Source organism: Lepidochelys kempii, chromosome 1 (assembly GCF_965140265.1).
Source record: "Lepidochelys kempii isolate rLepKem1 chromosome 1, rLepKem1.hap2, whole genome shotgun sequence".
NCBI classification, from domain to species: Eukaryota; Metazoa; Chordata; order Testudines; family Cheloniidae; genus Lepidochelys; species Lepidochelys kempii.
The window spans coordinates 7301092-7317804 of record NC_133256.1 but is presented as its reverse complement, the minus strand read 5'-3'; the positions used below and the strand labels follow the sequence as shown (position 1 = coordinate 7317804).

Here is a 16713-nt window from a genome sequence, read left to right as displayed (position 1 = left end):
CAGTGAATGAGGCAGGCAGCCTCTTTCTTGGCTACAGAGCACGTTCATCCATTTGAGCCTCTGCCTGGGGGGAGTCTAGTCTGGGCGGGGGGTGCAGTAGGGTGCAGGGGCTGTGCGGGGTCCAGGGCTGCGGGGCAGGATCAGGATGCACCAGCAGAGCTGGGAGTGGAAAGCTCCCCCAGCAGTCTGTGCGCTGGCGTTCCCCTGCTGTGAAGTTAGTGTGGCCCCGGGGGGGTGTCTCCCAGGGGGCCTTTCAGCTCAGACGCACTAATGCTCCCATCTCTGCCCCCTGCCCTGGTTTTTAGGCCGCAGCAGCTTCTATCTGGGCACCTGTCAGGATGAGCCGGATCAGCTGGACGATTGGAACCGCATTGCCGAGTTGCAGCAGCGTAACAGGGTGTGTCCCCCCCACATGAAGACCTGCTACCCCCTGGAGTCTAGGGTAAGAGCTGGAGAGGAGATCGCAAATCCCCTGCCTGAGAAACAAACCGCTGACTTACCTGCCCGATGACCCCTCCACTCCAGGGCCAGGCGAGACCACCTGGCTCCCCCTGCTGCCCTCCCCCTGCAGTTGGCGTGTGTGCTCCCCCAGCGATGGGCACTCACAGCCGTCTGTGGACTGTCAGCGGTCTGCGAAGAGCCTTTCCTGGTAGGTCCCCCATGGCAGTGGGTCTTGAATGAAGCAGTGGGTGGGCCGGGGAGGAAGTAGCAGAAATCTGCAGGAGGGAAGAGACCCCACCACGCCCTACCGCCACCCCCACTGATCAGGCTCCGTGCTTAGCACTTCCTTTCTTAGCCTCGGCAGCTGGCACGAGCTCCCTTCCTTTGGTCAGCGGCTTCCCCCAGCTGCTGCTTGTGGCCTGTAGCCACGTTCTTCCAGATCGCAACAGTTCAGTGCCCTTTGCCTCTCCCCCTTTGGAGTGCTGACCACTGACCAGTCCGCCCTCTCTCCCCGCTCTGGGGGTAGGTAGCTGTTAGCCCATTGTCAGAGAGGCCTGCTGGTTGGGGCTGCAGCTTGGGATGCAGGACACCTGTGTTCTATTCCGAGCTCTGCAACTAACTCTGTGACTGTCCGTGCCACCGTTCCACGTCTGTGTAACAGGGTGATATGATGTAGTGAGGCTGGAGAAATCCATTAATGACTAGTGCTCTGATACCATGGCTCCCAGACTTTAAGAGATGTGGCAGGAGCTGCGAAGTGACTTGCCCGAGATGTTGGGTCAGCGTTGGAGCAGGTAGCTGAGCTCTGGCTCTCAGACCTGGACTTGGACAGCAAGCCCACCACTTACCTGTGAGCCTCCCTTCAGTGCTGGATTTATCAGCAGTCTGAGCACCTGCTAACTGGGTCGGACTCGGGCAGCTGAGGCTGGGATGGAGACTAAGGAGAATCTAGGCCTGGCCCAACACCTGAATGAATACTGTGCCTCGGTTTTTAATGAGGAGCTTAGGGTTAGTGACAGGGCGGCTAATGGAAAGGAGGGTATGGAAGTAGAAATGACCACATCTGAGGTGAAAGTCAAACTCAAACTGTTTAATGGGACCAAATCAGTGGCCTAGATAATCTCCACCCAAGAATATTAAAGGAACTGGCATGTGACATTGCAAGCCCAATAGCAAGGATTTTTAGTGATTCTGTAAACTCGAAGTATCATAGAATATCAGGGTTGGAAGGGACCTCAGGAGGTCATCTAGTCCAACCCCCTCCTCAAAGCAGGACCAATCCCCAATTTTTGCCCCAGATCCCTAAATGGCCCCCTCAAGGATTGAACTCACAACCCTGGGTTTATCAGGCCAATGCTCAAACCACTGAGCTATCCCTCCCCACCCCCGACCTGAGAATTGCTAATACAGTACCTATTTTTAAGAAGCAGGGTGGTGGGAAGGGATCCAAGTAACTATAGGCCCGTTAGTTTGACATCAATTGTATGCAAGGTCTTGGAACAAATATTGAAAGAGAAGGTAGCTAGGGACATAGAGGCAAAGGGTCATTAGGATAAAATACAACATGGGTTTAAGAAAGGTCGGTTGTGCCAGACCAATCTGATCTCTTTGAGAAGAGAACTGATTTTTTAGACAGTTCCTGCATTTCCTGTCTTCCTGGCTGTCAGCAAGGCATTGGATACAGCTCCACATGGGAAATTTAGTTCAATTGGAGATGATGGGGATTAATATGAGAACTGAAAGATGGGTACGGAGCCGGTTAAAGGGGAGACTACAAGGGATCATACTGAAAGGTGAACTGTCAGGTTGGAGGGAGGTTATTGGCAGAGTTCTGCAGGGATCAGTCTTGGGACCAATCTTATTTAGGCTTTTCATTCATGACCGTGACACACATGTTGGAGTGTGCTAATAAAATTTGCAGATGACACAAAGGTGGGAAGTATTACCAGTACGGAGGAGAACAGGAGTATCCTATAAGATCTGGACAACTTTGATAACTGTAGTAATGGAAATGGAATGAAATTGAATAGTGCAAAGGGCAAGATCATGCACTGAGGAACTAACCAGAAGAATTTTTACTATAAGCTGGAGACGTATCAGTTGGAAGTGATGGAGGAGGAGAAAGACCTTGGTGTATAGGTCGATCACAGGATGACTATGAGCCACCAACGTGATGTGGCTGTGAACAAGGCTAATGCAATCCTAGGATGCATCAGGCAAGCTATTTCCAGTAGAGACAGGGAAGTGTTATTGCTCTTGTTCAAGGCACTGGTGAGACATCATCTGGACGCTGTGTGCAGTTCTGGTCTCCCGTGTTTAAGAAAGATGAATTCAAACTAGAACAGGTGCAGAGAAGGGCTATGAGGATGATCCGAGGAATGGAAAACCTGTCTTACGAGAGGAGACTCAAGGAGCTTGGCTTGTTTAGCCAAGACTGTTGTTCAACTGTTGACTTGTTTAACGAAGGCTGGAGGAGATATGATCGCTCTCTATAAATACATCAGAGGGAAAAACACGAGGGAGGGAGAGGAGTTATTTAAGTGAAGCGCCAATGTGGACACAAGAGCAAATGGATACAAGCTGGTCATCAACAAGTTGAGATTCGGAATTAGACCATCAGAGGAGTGAAGTTCTGAAACAGCCTTGCAAGGGGAGCAGTGGGGCAAAAAAAACTAACCGGCTTTAAGACTGAGCGTGATAAGTTTACGGAGGGGCTGACTGCTTACAGTGGCATGTGGCCCATCTGTGACTGCTAGTAGCAAAAATCCCCAATGGCCAGGAATGGGATATTAGATTGGGAGGGCTCTGCGTTACTCCAGAGAATTTTTTCCCACGTGTCTTTAAATCAAGATCTGAGAAGGTCAGTGACTCAGCCAGAGGTTCGGGGTCTATTACAGGAGTGGGTGGGTGGGGCTCTGTGGCCTGCAATGTGCAGGAGGTCAGACTGGATGATCACGCTGGTCCCTTCCAGGCTTAGTCTGAGACTGAGCTGCGTGAGAACGTGTTCTCTGCAGGCAGTGTGTCACCAGTCTCCTGTCTGTGCCTGTGTTTCCCCAGCCCTCCCAGTCCCTGACCGTCATCACGGACGAGGAGATGAAGACGGGCGACCCGAAGGAGACGCTGCGCCGGGCCAGCATGCAGCCCTCCCAGATCGAGAGCGCAGCCGCCCGTCGCAGCACGCTCAGCACCGGCTGGGCAGGAGGCATTGCCACGCGGCTGCAGAGGAAGCGCAGTTCAGACGAATCTCACCAGGGCCCAGACACCCCGGAGGTGAGTGGCAAGCTGAGCCCTGCCCCACTCGCTGCATGAGTGAGCCCAGGGGACAGTGCGGGTCCGTTGACTTTCGTGAGCACGCAGCACTGGAAGGGGTGAGGCTGCGATGGGCTCGCTGTGGGGGTTCAGATCCTGGGGGTCAGGACTGCATAGTTGGCGGCATGTAGGGCACTCCTGCTGATGCTGCTCAGCGTGGCCGCTAGCTCCCTCTCCGAGCGGGCCCAAGCAAGGGGAGCTCGCCTTTTGCGCGCACACCCATTTAAAAAGCCGCCCCCCCCCCCCAAAAGCATAGGCGGAGCGGAGGGACCAGGGGGGTGAGGGCTGCTCTGGGGTGGGAATGCTCTTCCTGGGCAGGCAGCTGATCGGAGAGATCTCTAGCAGGAAATACGAATACCAACTGGGGGATTCCCATGCCCTGGGCCTGCTGCCTGCACTCCGGCAGCCCTGCAGGATCCCCCTGGAGCACGGGGCACATACAGGTCTCCTCCTGGCCTGGCTGCACGTCCGTGCCGCAATAACGCGCACTCTCCTCTGCCCCTGCTGGGCTGGGGGTGCTGGCTGGGGAGCAGCCAGCCAGGATCCCCACTCTGACTCTCTCCCTCCAGTCCAAGAAGCCAACCAGCTGCTTCCCACGGCCCCAGACGCCCAGAGAGCGGAACGAGGAGCACAAGCGTGGCAGCAGGAAGGGCGAGCCCCAAGCGACCGGCAAGCAGGTGAGCAACTCGTCCGTGCCCCCCGGGCTGACACCGAGCTGGCTTGAGGCCCGGGGACGTGGTTGAGCGGCTCTGGTTAGCAAGGAGGGCTCGGGGTCAGGATCGAGGGCGTTGTCCCAGCTGGGGGGGGATGGGCCGCCCCAGCATGCACTGCTCCAGACTCCGGCCAGCAGCTCGAGTATCCGTCCTGGGCGTGAAGTGACTCTCCGGGCCGGTGGGGCTTTGCCGTGCTGTGTGGAAAGCCCCAGCGCTCCACGGCTCCGCTTTCTCTCCCTGCAGCCTGACCGGCGCCAGTCGATGGCCTTCAGCATCCTGAACACCCCCAAGAAGCTGGGCAGCAGCCTCCTGCGCCGGGGCGCCAACCGGAAAACGACGCCCAAAACCTCGCCACGTGGCAGCGCTCGGCGGTCCCCCAGGATAGCCACAGCCAAGTCGCCCAAGGGGAAGGGCAAGGTATGGAGCAGGGCATCTCGCCCCCGCCCCACCCGCCTTGTGCTGGCTGTCCCTGCAGGCCGTCTGTTGTTCATGGCCAGGAGCCATTCAGTCTAGCCTGATCTCCTGCAGACCCCAAGCCAGAGCTCGTCCCCCGGGTACCCCTGTACTGAGCCCTGCCCGTTAGAGCCCAGCTGGGACTGCGCAGAGCCCTGCAGGCCCCCAGCTCCCATGGGAGTTAACTGATACGCAGCTGCTGGCGAGGTACAGCTGGAGCAGCATCAGAGCATCCCCCGCTGGGCACAGCGCTCCGAAGCTGAGAGCTGCAGGCCGGGGGCTGAACGGTCTGTCCCCGGGAGGGGACAGTGCCCGGACGCTGACCGGGGAGCGATAGCGTCTTGGGCTTTCCCGTCATGGACAAGCAGCCTCACGGGGTGCAGGGCTGGGTTAGCAAACACAGCCAGGAGATGGCTGTCCAAACAGCCCCTCGGGGCTCCCAACCCGTGTCATGTGACCTTTAACAGACCTTGGCAGCTGGTCCCGTGGCAAGGCAGCAAAGCCACCTGTCTCCCTGGGTGTTGCAGGACTCCCAGGCTGCCTGAGCCGCCTGCCAGGCTAGAGGTGCGGTGAGGGGCCGGGCTGCTGATTGCAAGCATTGCGGGCAGCACCGTCTCTAGGGGACCCAGTGGTCACTCATCCCCCTCCCTCTCCCGCCCGAACGCACTAGAGTCTGCTGATGGTGTGTGGGGAGCATGTGGGGGGTCTGCCCTTGTCACGTACAAGCAGCCAGGCGGTCGGTCCCTCCCTTGCTGGGCTCTCACTGTGGGCTATGGTGACGCTGGCTTAAAGATGGACTCAGCCCATGGACCAGCTGGTAACTCGCTCCCCTGCTGCTGACCCTGCCTGTGGGGGGGGAACCTCTCCTTCCCAGCCTGCCCCTGCAGCGAACCCAGTCCGCTGCTGGGGGGCTGTGGGCCCTGGAGTGGCCCATGCATGGATCCCTCTGCCTGGAGCGAGGGGAACTGACCTCTCCTGGTTTTCCCTTAACCCTGCATCCGCCTGCCGGAGGAGACTTTGGCTGGTGAACATGCGTGCCCAGGTCTCTGGCTGCCTTACCCTTTAACACACCTGCCCTCTGTCCTTTTGGCTGTCCCCCCCGAAGGCCCGCAGCTGGCACACACCCCTGCAGTTGCTCTGGACCGGCCCCGCAGTGCTGAGACTAACTAGATTGCCTGTTCCCCGCAGGCCAGCCGCAAGTCACCCAAGAACATGAAATTCTAACTCTCTCCTGGCTGAGCCCCACTCTGCTGGGTCTGCCAGGGGCGAAGCTGTCCCGAAGGCGCCATTGTGTTAGGAGCTGCTCCATCAGCCACTTTGGATCGAGCTTTTGCCCTTTCTCTCCCTCCCTGCTCTGGAGCCAGCGGTGTGCTCCCATGAGACCCCGAAACCCAGGGCAGAGCTGGGCAGCGAAGCTGGTACCCGAGTGCTTGGGGAGGACTGCCAGGGACCGAGTCTGCTCACTGGGCATGCTGACAACGGAGGAGCTCTTCGGAGCAGCCCCAGCTGGGGCAGGAAAACCCGGGCGCTGCCCTGCGTGTGGTGAGCTGGCTGCGGAGGCGGAAGGGGGATCCTGGAGAGGGCTCCCCAGCGAGCCCCGAGCAGAGCCTGAGGGAAAGGAGCCCACCCTTCGACGCGCGGCCACGTGCTGTCTCCTGCCATAGGCCAGCTGGGGGGAGTTCAGCATCCGCGTCCCCCTTCACCTGCACGCTGGGCTCCCCTTCCCCTCTCGCAGCCCATGGGCTCTCACGTCTCCCCACGGCCGTCTACACTAAAGGAACCGCTCGGAGGGGGTCGCTGATCTGCTTGGGGGTGCACAGAGCTAGGACTCTGGGGGTGGGAGGCATCATTTGCTCTTCATTGGCTTAGTGGGGATTGGGGGTTCTTACGGGGTCTCTCTTGCGTATAACTCTAGTTTGGGTTGTTCCCTGCAGGGGGGCTGCCTTCCTCAAACACTAGAATCCAGCGGGGGGAGGGAAGTGGGGACCGCAGCCGTGTGGCACTAGGGGTGTTTCCTGTGGGGTTTGGGCACGAAGATTATGTACAGCGGGAATTCCTCCATATCATTCAGATTATACCCTTCCTGGGGGGTTGCACAGGTTCTGCTTGGCTGGCAGCTTCTTGTAGGCACTGTACATAGGGAGGGCAGCCAGGGTCTCTGGCACAGGGGGTGGGGGGGGTGCTTCCTCTACTGTACAGACAGGGTGGGGGTAGCAGCAGGCACAGCGGCCCCTCCCCCTTCGCTGCGTTGCTTTGGTTTGTATTCTGTGTAGCAAGCTAGGTCTCCCCTGCAAGGTGGAAAATCTGCCAGGGCTGGGGCCAGGAGGGGTCCCCACAGGCTAGGGCCAGCTGTCATTGTGAGGGCTGTGGGTACAGCCCAGCTGCCAGGGGAGATGGGCGTGTGCAGCCCGGGGTGTGAGACTCTGACCCCCGCAGAGCTGGATTCCCCGTGTCCAGTGCAAGGCAGGGCAGGGTTTTAGACTTGTCTCCCAGGGCTGAGATCTCCTGTATCCACCCCACCTCACCTTGCGCTCAGGCCCCTCTTCCAGCTCACCTCAAACTAATGAACTGGGGTTTGCTTCCTGGAGCCCCAGGTTACAATGGGCTGGTCCTCCACAGCTGTGTTAACCCCCCTGCCCCCCGTTTATCATGGTTGAAAGCTGCTCTTCTGAGCCTTACAAAGCCTCAGGCAGCTGCAAGGAGCGGCCGGGCTGCGTGGGCTCCGGGAGCGGGGCTGGGACTAGCTGCTGCTGGGTTGGGTCGGTGCCGGGGTCGGGGGGGGGCGGGGGGCAGCTCTGCGGGGTGCTGGCTGGGAGGCTGTGCCCACTGCCCCGCCTGGCTCTGGCTCCCTCATTTTTACAGACTAAGTAAATTCGGTCTCAAATCCTCTGGGCTTTAACTGCAGAGAGCAGGTCGGGGGGGTCTGCACAAGGAGGGGCCCTGCCGGGCACTCACCTGGGGCTGTCCAGATGTCAGTGAAACGTGTCATTTTTAAACCCTTTCTACGTGTAAATAAACTGTACTTTTCTCCTGATGCCCGTTTCCGAGGCCTTGTTTTGTCTCTAGGGGGTTCCTGCCCTCAGAGCAGCCCCTGCCTGCGGCCGGGCAGGCCCAGAGAGCCACTGGGGCAGGCGTGAGCTAAAGGCTAGTCTCCCAGCCGCAGCAGGACTCGGACGGAGCCACGGGCCCAGCTGGCTGCTGGACCCTGCAGGCAGTTTCACCAGCACCGAGGGCTGCAGTCTGCTGGGGCCACACTGGGTGAACCCTGCGGGTGAGGGGGGCACACAACCCCCTCCACGGAGTGAGCGGCTTCTGCATGTCGGCAGCCTGTTTGCCCTCCGACCATGCCATGGACCTACCTCCTCTCCAGCCCGTCCCCCCTCCAGGAGCTCACACTCACAGCCTTGTCTACCCTCCCCGTCAGACCTGGCCACCAGCACCCATCCTTGTGGCCCTTGCCTGAGTCTCAGGCTTTCTGCTTCTATAATGGCTGAGTTAAGGAGCCCTCTCCTCACCCAGCTGCATCTCCTCCAGCCCCTCCTCCTGCACCCTTCCCTCTGGCTTCCCCCTGCCCCTTGCATTGTCCCAGAGCTGCCCTCTGGCTCACTCCATGGGCTTCCCCCTCTCCATCCCCTTCAAGCTGGTCCTCTTCCCTGGAAGGCCCCTTCCTGCTCCACCCCTCCAATTGCCCTCCTGCCCCCTCTGTTCCGCAAGACTTCACCTCCCCCCCATCTCTGCCCCGCTGTCTCCCCCATGCCCAGATCAGCCCCCTTCCCTGACCCACGAGGCTACTCCCCTCTGCCTCTCCCTCCGAGACGGTGGCTGAGATGGCTACAAGAAACCGGCCCAGCCAGCACAGAACATTGTGTTTTTATATAATCAAAACAATGCGAAGTGGGTGGAGAGCTGGCAGCGAGAGGCCCTGAGTTGCTGGTCTCCCAGCCCCTGCCCCAAGCAGGTGCTGCCCTCCTGGGCATATAACAGGCAGAGCATTGCTAGCTGCCCCCTTCGGTCATAGGCTGGGTTGGCAGCAGGGGGTGGCTTTGGTCACCCCACTTCACTAGGGGAGAGAGTGACACTGCAGGTAGGGGTGGGGGGCAGCCCTGTTACTGCTGCTTTGGGCCCTCGCCCAGAGGGCAAGTCCTGCGGGAGCCTCCCCCACCAGCACCTTGGGTCTGGGGTGGGGAATCTAACAGAGAAGCTGAGGGCTGGGGCTGAATCTGGCCTTCCCCCTCCGGGGCAGCCAAGCTGCGGCCCTGCCAGGCTGCAAGCGGACACAGGAAGAACAGAGTGGGTGGGGGGGGAGGGCAGCTCAGCTGTGTTGGCCGTGGAGGGAGGCTGGCATAGCCTTGCCAGCGAAGTGGCACTTGGCAGCCATAGGCACAATATCGCTGCCTCTCGCGGGCTGGTGCTGCTGTCCCTGTGCTCCGTCCATGCTCTTGGCCCTGGAGAAAGCCAACGTGCGGTTAGTGCCAGGCTGGCAGGTGCCGGCCGTTCCCACGCAGCTGGTGCCTAGCTGGCCCTGGGGCCCTGCAGAGGATCCCACTCTCACAGCGTGACCGTGCCCGGCCTCCAGGCCCCATGCAGGGATTGCCTCCCTCTGGGCTCCATCAGGTCTGGGGGTGCAGGCTGATTCCCTGCACTCTGACTGAGCCCCTTGCTTTGCCCACTGGTGACATGCAGCTGTCACTGGGGTGGAACCCAGTAGCTCTCCACCAGCTCACGGCGAAGAGAAGGGGTGGGGCTCCAGGGGCAGGGGAAGCACCAGTGTTGAGCTCCTGGCAGCTCCCCCCCCCCACCTCTTGGGAAGTGCTGTACAGCTGAGAGTGAGGCAGGGGCTCCAACCCCATAAGAACGGCCAGACTGGGTCAGACCAAAGGTCCATCCAGCCCAGTATCCTGTCTGCTGACAGTGGCCAATGCCAGGTGGTAGGTGGCATTGGTGGCAGGTGCCCCAGAGGGAATGAACTGAACAGGGAATCAAGTGATTCATTCCCAGCAACTTGCAAACAGAGTCTAGGGACACCATCCCTGCCCATCCTGGCTAACACCCATTGATGGACCTATCCTCCATGAACTTTATCTAGTTCTTTTTTTAACCCTGTTCTAGTCTTGGCCTTTACTACATCCTCTGGCATGGAGTTCCACAGGTTGACTGAGTTGTGTAAATAAATACTTCCTTTTGTTTTTTTTAAACCTGCCTTTATTTCATTTGGTGACCTCTTGTTCTTGTGTTATGAGAGAGTAAATCACACTTCCTTATTTACTTTCTCCACACCCGTCATGATTTTATAGACCTCTATCCTATTCTCCCTTAGTTGTCTCTTTTCTAAGCTGGAAAGTCCCAGTCTTATTAATCTCTCCTCATACGGAGCTGTTCCATACCCTTAATCATTTGTGTCATCCTTTTCTGAACCTTTTCGAATTCCAGTATATCTTTTTTGAGATAGGGCGACCACATCTGCACGCACTAGTCAAGATGGGGGCGTACTATGGATTTATCTAGAGGCAACATGATATCGATCCCTTTCTTAATGATTCCCAGCGTTCTGTTTGCTTTTCTGGCTGCCGCTGCGCATCGAGTGGATGTTTTCAGAGAACTATCCACAGTGACTCCACGGACTCTTTCTCGAGTGGTAACAGCTCATTTAGACCCCATCATTGTATATGTATAGCTGGAATTGTTTTCCAACATGCATTACTTTGCATTGATCAACACCGAATGTCATCTGCCACTCTGTTGCCCCGTCACCCAGTTTTGCAGGATCTTTTTGTAGTTTGTCACAGTCTGCCTGGGACATAACTATCTTGAGCAGTTTTGTATCACCTGTGAATTTTGCCACCTCACTGTTTACCCCTTTTTCCAGGTCATTTATGAGTATGTTGAACAGCACGGGGCACAGCACAGACTCCTGGGGGACCCCACTATTTACCTCTCTCCCTTCTGAAAACTGACCATTTATTCCTACCCTTTGTTCCCTGCCTTTTAACCAGTTACTTACTGATCCATGAGAGGACCGTCCCTCTTATCCCATGACTGCTGAGTTTGCTTAAGAGCCTTTGGTGAGGGACCTTGTCAGGGGCTTGGCAATGTGGCCAGCCCATGCCCACACGCTCCTCCCCATAGCCATTAAGGGCTCTCACCAGTCCACGCTGGGGGTGGTCTCCAGGGTCTGGACGTCCTGCCTTGTCTCCTGCTGCGGCTCCGCGACCTGGGCTGGCTGCTCAGGGTCCCAGCGGACAAGTGCCTTTTCCAGCCCGGCTGGGTTCCTCACCACACACATGAAGGAGGTGCTGCTGTCCCGCTGGGAGAAGGAGCAGAAGTGCAACTCCCGGGTCAGGAGGACCCCGGTGCCCCTGGCCTCTGTTCTGTGAGGGAAGAGGCAGGGGCTTGACTGGGGGTCAGCGAGGGCACCGGAGAGCTGTCATTGGCCTAAACAGCCACCAGGTGTTGCCCTCTCCCCACCCCAGAAACAGCTGCAGGGGCAAGCTCCCAGGGCATGTCTGCACGGGAGCGAGGGGGTGAAGCCAGGGTCACTGCACCGCACCAGGGCTCTGCTTCTCATCCGCTGCACAGCCCCCTCCTTGCTGTGAACCACAGGGCCTCTGCGACCCAGGCCAAAGGCTCAGCGCCGCTGGGCACCTTCACGGGCAGGCCCGCCCGCTGCTGAACCGATTCTCCTTTAGCTCCAGGGGGCAGGACTTAAGTCCTTGGACTGAGATTCTCCCTCCCCAAACTACCACGGCCCTGAGCCTGTCCCTGCCAGAGCCCTGGATCCGAAGGGGTGAGCTGCTGGGGGGAGGGTCCGGAGCCAGAGTCAGGCCACCCAGCCAGCCCTGCTGCAGGCTCTCCACCCTGGGAGTGGGGCAGGTCAGCGGGCCTGGGGGACCCCCTCCCCCCAGCTCGGGGTGTTTACTCACACAACATCCCCTTCGCACACTGCCAAGTCCAGGTACTGGTCCTCCACGAAGGAGCCATTTGCCAGCCAGTAGATGAGGGTCATCCCCGGGAAGGGGCTCTTAGCCTGGCAGCGGAGACTGAAGCGTTTCCCTGGCCAAGGAGGCAAAGCGACAGGAAGCTGCGATGTCAGGGGCCAAGGCAAGGGCAGGTCCCCTTCAGGGCCTGGCTTCGGGGTCCCCTAGCGGCAGTGGGCCAACGGCCCTGCCTGCCAGAGGAACATCGCCATGGGAACTGCATCCCTGCCACGGGGGAACATCGCCATGGGAACTGCATCCCCATCAGGGGTGGGGGGAACATCGCCATGGGAACTGCATCCCCATGGGGTGGGCCCCGCTGCTGGAGGGAACGCCAGCCATGCTTGGAGATCCCAGTGCCCCCCAAGGGGCTGGACATGCTCAGCGCCTGGACACCCTTGTGCTGCTCAGACTGGGGGCCTCTCCTTTAGCCTGGCAGGGCCTGCACTGGGCTGGGGCCTGTGGAATTGCTACAGGTGCAGAGTGTCTGGTGTGCGAGGGGGAGTCAGGGCTGCTGGCCTCCCCCCGTGCACGCTGGCCGTGCCCCAGGCCCTACCCGCCCCCAGCACCTCATTGGCACTGCACCGGGGCGAGTGAGCATGGCTGGGAGCCGGTGTCAGGCGTCGCCCTCCCTCCAGCTCACTGTGGCTTGAATAAAGCTGGGGGACGACAGGGCCAGGTGTGCAACCAGGACCTGCTGTGATTGATTTCCCGCCCCCACGCCCACACAGTGCCTGCAGTGCGTAGCTGGACAGAGAACGTCAATTACCCAAGGCGGGACTTTTCACAGGCTTCAGGGGGGTGATGATCTCTGGGCGCAGGCTGGAAGCTGCATCTGAAAGGAGAAGGGTTTGGTGAAAGGCAGTGAAGGGCGGGGCTCCCTAGGGCACAGACTGGCACCTGGGCAGTGCACAAACAACATGGAGGAGGGCAGAGCACCTGCTATACACATGGGGAAACTGAGGCACAGAGCAGTCAGGTGACCAGCCGTGTGGTGATAGACTAACTCTGGCAGAGGCAGCAGTAGCACCCTCAAGTCCAGGCTCCCAGCCAGGCCTCAGGCCGGTGGCTGCTGTACCTGTTAGAGGGATCCCAGCCTGCCGCACAGCAAGACACAGAGCTCAGAAATGATGAACGTCACCCTGGGACAGCAATATGGGCACAACTTGGAGGGGCAGAGGGGGAGCTGACCCTTCCTTTTAAAGCCAACGAGCTTGTCCCTCAAGCCCCCGCTAGTTAGAGTGTTGACCTGGAAGTTACTTTTTAACCTGTGGAACTCACTGCTGCAGGAAATTATTGATAGGAAGTCAGAGTTTTAAGGCCAGAGTTTTAAGACCACGTCTGCTCATCTAGCCTGCCCCCCAACACTCCCGGCTGACACAGGCCAGAGAGCTCACCCCCGCACATCCCCTGCACTAGCCCAGTAATGGATGGCTCACTGAGGGAGAGTCTCGATTAGCCTCCAGGAGAGGAGAAGTCCAACAGGTTAGACAGCTCCAGTAAAAGCACCACACTTTGGGGTGGTGGGGGGGGGGTAGCATCTGCAGCGGCCTGGGGACCTTGGCCAAGTTGCAGCACACGGCGAGCTCACACCGTCCGTCTGTCCCCACCCCACTACACCGGAATGGGGACAGAGCTGTTTGTCCCACACGTTCATGAGCACAAGGACCCTACGCTGTCCGGCCGCCCTCGCCTTACCTGAGCTCTGGAAGTGGCTGCAGAGGAGGACTAGAGGGAGCCAGGGAACAGCACCCATCACACCTGGGAGCACAAGAGAAGGCAGCATTAGCATGGCTGGGGTGGGGAATGGGAGCAGCCCATGGGGTGCTCCGAGCCACAGCTCCCCACCTAGAGCCAGGCCTCTACTACTGCTTGGCTGTGTGACCCTGCCCCTCATGGTGCCTCAGTTTCCCCATCTGTACAATGGGGTAATGATACAACAGGGGGCTCAGCTTGCTAACAGGTACCCATCAATACCTTAGGCCCCAAGCCCTGCATTCACCCTGCTGCTCCTTTCCTCTACCTCACCCCCGCAGGCTCCGTCCCAGCACTGTGCCGCCCCCCTCCCCCGGCTGCCCCAGGCTCTTACCCTCCAGACATGGAGGTGAGGGACACAGGACAGGCTGCAAGGGCCCAGAGCCTCAGAGGACCAAAATCGATGGCAGCTCAGGCCCTGAACCCCTTGGAGGCGCTGGGCCCATGTAACCAAAGCAGCCACCTGCCTCCCGCCCCGACACCTCCCCACCTCTATGGCTGTTGCTCCTCACACTAGGGCTGCGTGAAGGGCAGGGGATCGAGGAGATCCCCTCGAACGCCTCACAGCTGAGCCCATCCTGCAACCGCAGGAGCAAGGGGGATGGGAACACTTCCCCCAGCCCCATCACTTCTGCCCTTCGGAGGAGTTTGGCACTGTAAGATTTCCCTGCCGGCCCCAGCTCCCCCATCTGAGCACAGTCACTGACCGCCTATGATCTCTCATGTCACACAGAGGGAAACTGAGGCATAGCAGGACAGGAGACTATGATTAGAGTGCTGGGCTGTCAGTCAGGGGGTCTATACCTGCCTCTGCCCACTCGCTGCCCCTCTGTGCCTCAGTTTCCCCTCCCACTTTTCTTGGAAGCTCTGCGGGGCAGGGACCATGGCATACACCACCAAGCGCAACCACGGCACTGACCCCCTCAAGTAATTAAGTGCCGTGGCAAAGGCCAAAGCCAGGCGGAGCCGGTTGGCACTGACCCACCGGCTCCCCAGTCCAACCCCAACAGCGCCCGCCCCAGCCCGCCCGGTAGCGAGACAGAAAGTCACCAGCCCATGTTAGAACCACTGAGGGATTTTTTTTGGGGGGGGGTGGCTCTGTTCTGGGGACCTCCCCTACACCATCTCATGTTGGAGGGGGGGTTCCCAAGAATGGAGCCCCCAGCAAATCAGCCTCTTTGTGGCAGGCTGACAAAAAAGCTGTCCTGAAAGGAAACATACCAGCTGCCTCCCCCGCCCACCACCCGTGCCCCACGTGCGAGCAGCTGGGCCTTACCTGGGCGCCTGCGGGCCGGGGCTGGGTCCATCCTGCCAGGCTGGGCTGTCTGCTCGGAGCCGCTGGGGGAGGAAGTATTTATCATGTGGCTCCCTCAGCAGGGGGAAGTCCCCAGCCACTCCTGGCAGGAAGGGGGGTGAGTCAAAACCAGACTCCAGCCAGAGACTGTTGAATTGGAATTCATTTGCAAATTGGATACAATTAACTTAGGCTTGAATAGAGACTGGGAGTGGCTAAGTCATTATGCAAGGTAACTTACTTCCCCTTGTTCTTTCCTACCCCCCCCCCCCCACGTTCTTGTTAAACCCTGGATTTGTGCTGGAAATGGCCCACTTGATCATCATACACATTGTAAGGAAAATGATCACTTTAGATAAGCTATTACCAGCAGGAGAGTGGGGTGGGAGGAGAGAAAACCTTTTGTAGTGGTCAACACCCATTTTTTCCATGCTTTGTGTGTATAAAAAGATCTTCTATACTTTCCACGGTATGCATCCGATGAAGTGGGCTGTAGCTCACGAAAGCTCATGCTCAAATAAATTGGTTAGTCTCTAAGGTGCCACAAGTCCTCCTTTTCTTTTTGCGAATACAGACTAACACGGCTGTTACTCTGAAACATGGAGTGTGTGTGTATAGGGGGGAGTTCCCTGATCACCTTTGACACAATCCCCACACAGTGGTATGACCCCCCTGCCCCCAGGACCTAATGACCTGGTAGCTGACCTCACCCGGCTGCTGAGCACCCCTCACCTCCCTGAGACCCCCCCAAGCTGCTGAACCCCCCACTGCCCTGAGACCCACTCCCCTGGACGCTGACCCCCCCATCACCCCAAGACCCACCCTCCCCAGCTGCTGACACCCCTGCCCCCCAGCCCTAAGACTGACACCTCCCACCGCCCAGAGACCCACCTTCCCTGGCTGCTGACACCCCCACCCTCAGCTGCTGACCCCCAACTCCCAAGATCCACTTCCCTGGCTGCTGTCCCCCCCAACCACTGCCCAGAGACCACCCCTCTGGCTGCTGACTCCCCCCGCCTCCCTGAGATCCACTCACCCAGCTGCTGTTCCCTCCCATCTTCCTGAGACCCACCCACCCACTAAACCCCCCCTGCCCCCGAGGGGCTTTTACTGGGTTAAATACAACAGCGGATATCGGGTCAGGCCCATGTGTCTGTACATTTCATAGTCAGTGCTACTGATGTTACCCAGTGCCTGCTGGTGGGTTTCTATGTCCACAGAGCCACGCACTGAAAGCTCAGAATTACCATCGGAGCAGCTGTTGGGGGACGGAGGAGGTGGCGTTTTGGGCAGTGAAGCAAAACGCATAAAAGCATCTTGGGCTTATGGGCTCAGTCCATATAGCTGGATGGTTCTGCTGAAACTCGTAGCAGTAACACTGCTAACCATGGTGAGAGGGGGGTAATCATTAGGTTTCAGAGTCAACAGTCCAGTGACATGAAAGAGGATAGCGCACACCTCTCACAACTCATGTTTCAGGCGGGTGGCAGATAACACTGCATCCATTACATGGGGGGAAAGGCAGAGGTTTTTCCTCCCAACCATTGATGGTTTGAAGTGTAATTTTTAAAAATTAAATCAGGTGAACTGGATACAGGAAGCCCAGGGCCGGACCAGTGGGGCGAGGGGGTGGCCGGGATCACGGGGGATCAGCAGGGCCGTACCAGCGGGGCGAGGGGGTGGGCCGGAATCACGGGGGATCAGCAGGGCCATGTGTACGTCGGGAGCCCAGGGCTGGACTAGCAGGGTGAGTGGGTGGCCGGGATCATGGGGG

General features: G+C 58.7%; 2 protein-coding genes across 9 annotated transcripts in view; one reads left to right on the top strand and one right to left on the bottom strand.

Moving 5' to 3' along the window:
* NUMA1 (nuclear mitotic apparatus protein 1) overlaps nucleotides 1-7426 on the top strand; it is a 61514-nt gene extending 54088 nt beyond the window's left edge. For all 6 annotated transcript variants that reach the window (XM_073333423.1, XM_073333412.1, XM_073333434.1 and 3 more), the window contains 5 exons: nucleotides 306-442; nucleotides 3499-3711; nucleotides 4320-4427; nucleotides 4707-4880; nucleotides 6105-7426. In XM_073333423.1, coding sequence (XP_073189524.1) covers nucleotides 306-442; nucleotides 3499-3711; nucleotides 4320-4427; nucleotides 4707-4880; nucleotides 6105-6140 — 668 coding nt within the window. In that variant the 3' untranslated portion in view covers nucleotides 6141-7426. The remainder of the gene's footprint in view (nucleotides 1-305; nucleotides 443-3498; nucleotides 3712-4319; nucleotides 4428-4706; nucleotides 4881-6104) is intronic.
* Nucleotides 7427-8770: 1344 nt separating this feature from the next.
* On the bottom strand, nucleotides 8771-15654 carry IL18BP (interleukin 18 binding protein). 3 transcript variants are annotated; one of them, XM_073333457.1, is made up of 6 exons: nucleotides 14922-15654; nucleotides 13589-13651; nucleotides 12660-12725; nucleotides 11837-11966; nucleotides 11060-11284; nucleotides 8771-9361 (listed from the first exon to the last, which is right to left on the bottom strand). In XM_073333457.1, the coding sequence occupies exons 1-6, from the start codon at nucleotides 15004-15006 to the stop codon at nucleotides 9229-9231; spliced, it is 702 nt and encodes a 233-aa protein (XP_073189558.1). In that variant the 5' UTR covers nucleotides 15007-15654; the 3' UTR covers nucleotides 8771-9228. The 3 variants fall into 3 exon arrangements, with proteins under 3 accessions (XP_073189558.1, XP_073189569.1, XP_073189551.1); XM_073333468.1 differs by lacking the exon at nucleotides 13589-13651; XM_073333450.1 differs by lacking the exon at nucleotides 14922-15654 and having other exon boundaries at nucleotides 13589-14897.
* Nucleotides 15655-16713: the final 1059 nt, after the last annotated feature.

Bases quoted from the DNA above. Each gene is read 5' to 3' on its own strand.
- IL18BP (XM_073333450.1), bottom strand. From the start codon at position 13,787: ATGAGGGGCAGGGTCACACAGCCAAGCAGTAGTAGAGGCCTGGCTCTA. The intron at 11,967-12,659 runs GTAATTGACGTT...CTCCTTGGCCAG, and splicing joins TGTGAAAAGTCCCGCCTTGG to GGAAACGCTTCAGTCTCCGC. The intron at 9,362-11,059 runs GTGAGAGCCCTT...GGCTTTCTCCAG, and splicing joins ACCACCCCCAGCGTGGACTG to GGCCAAGAGCATGGACGGAG.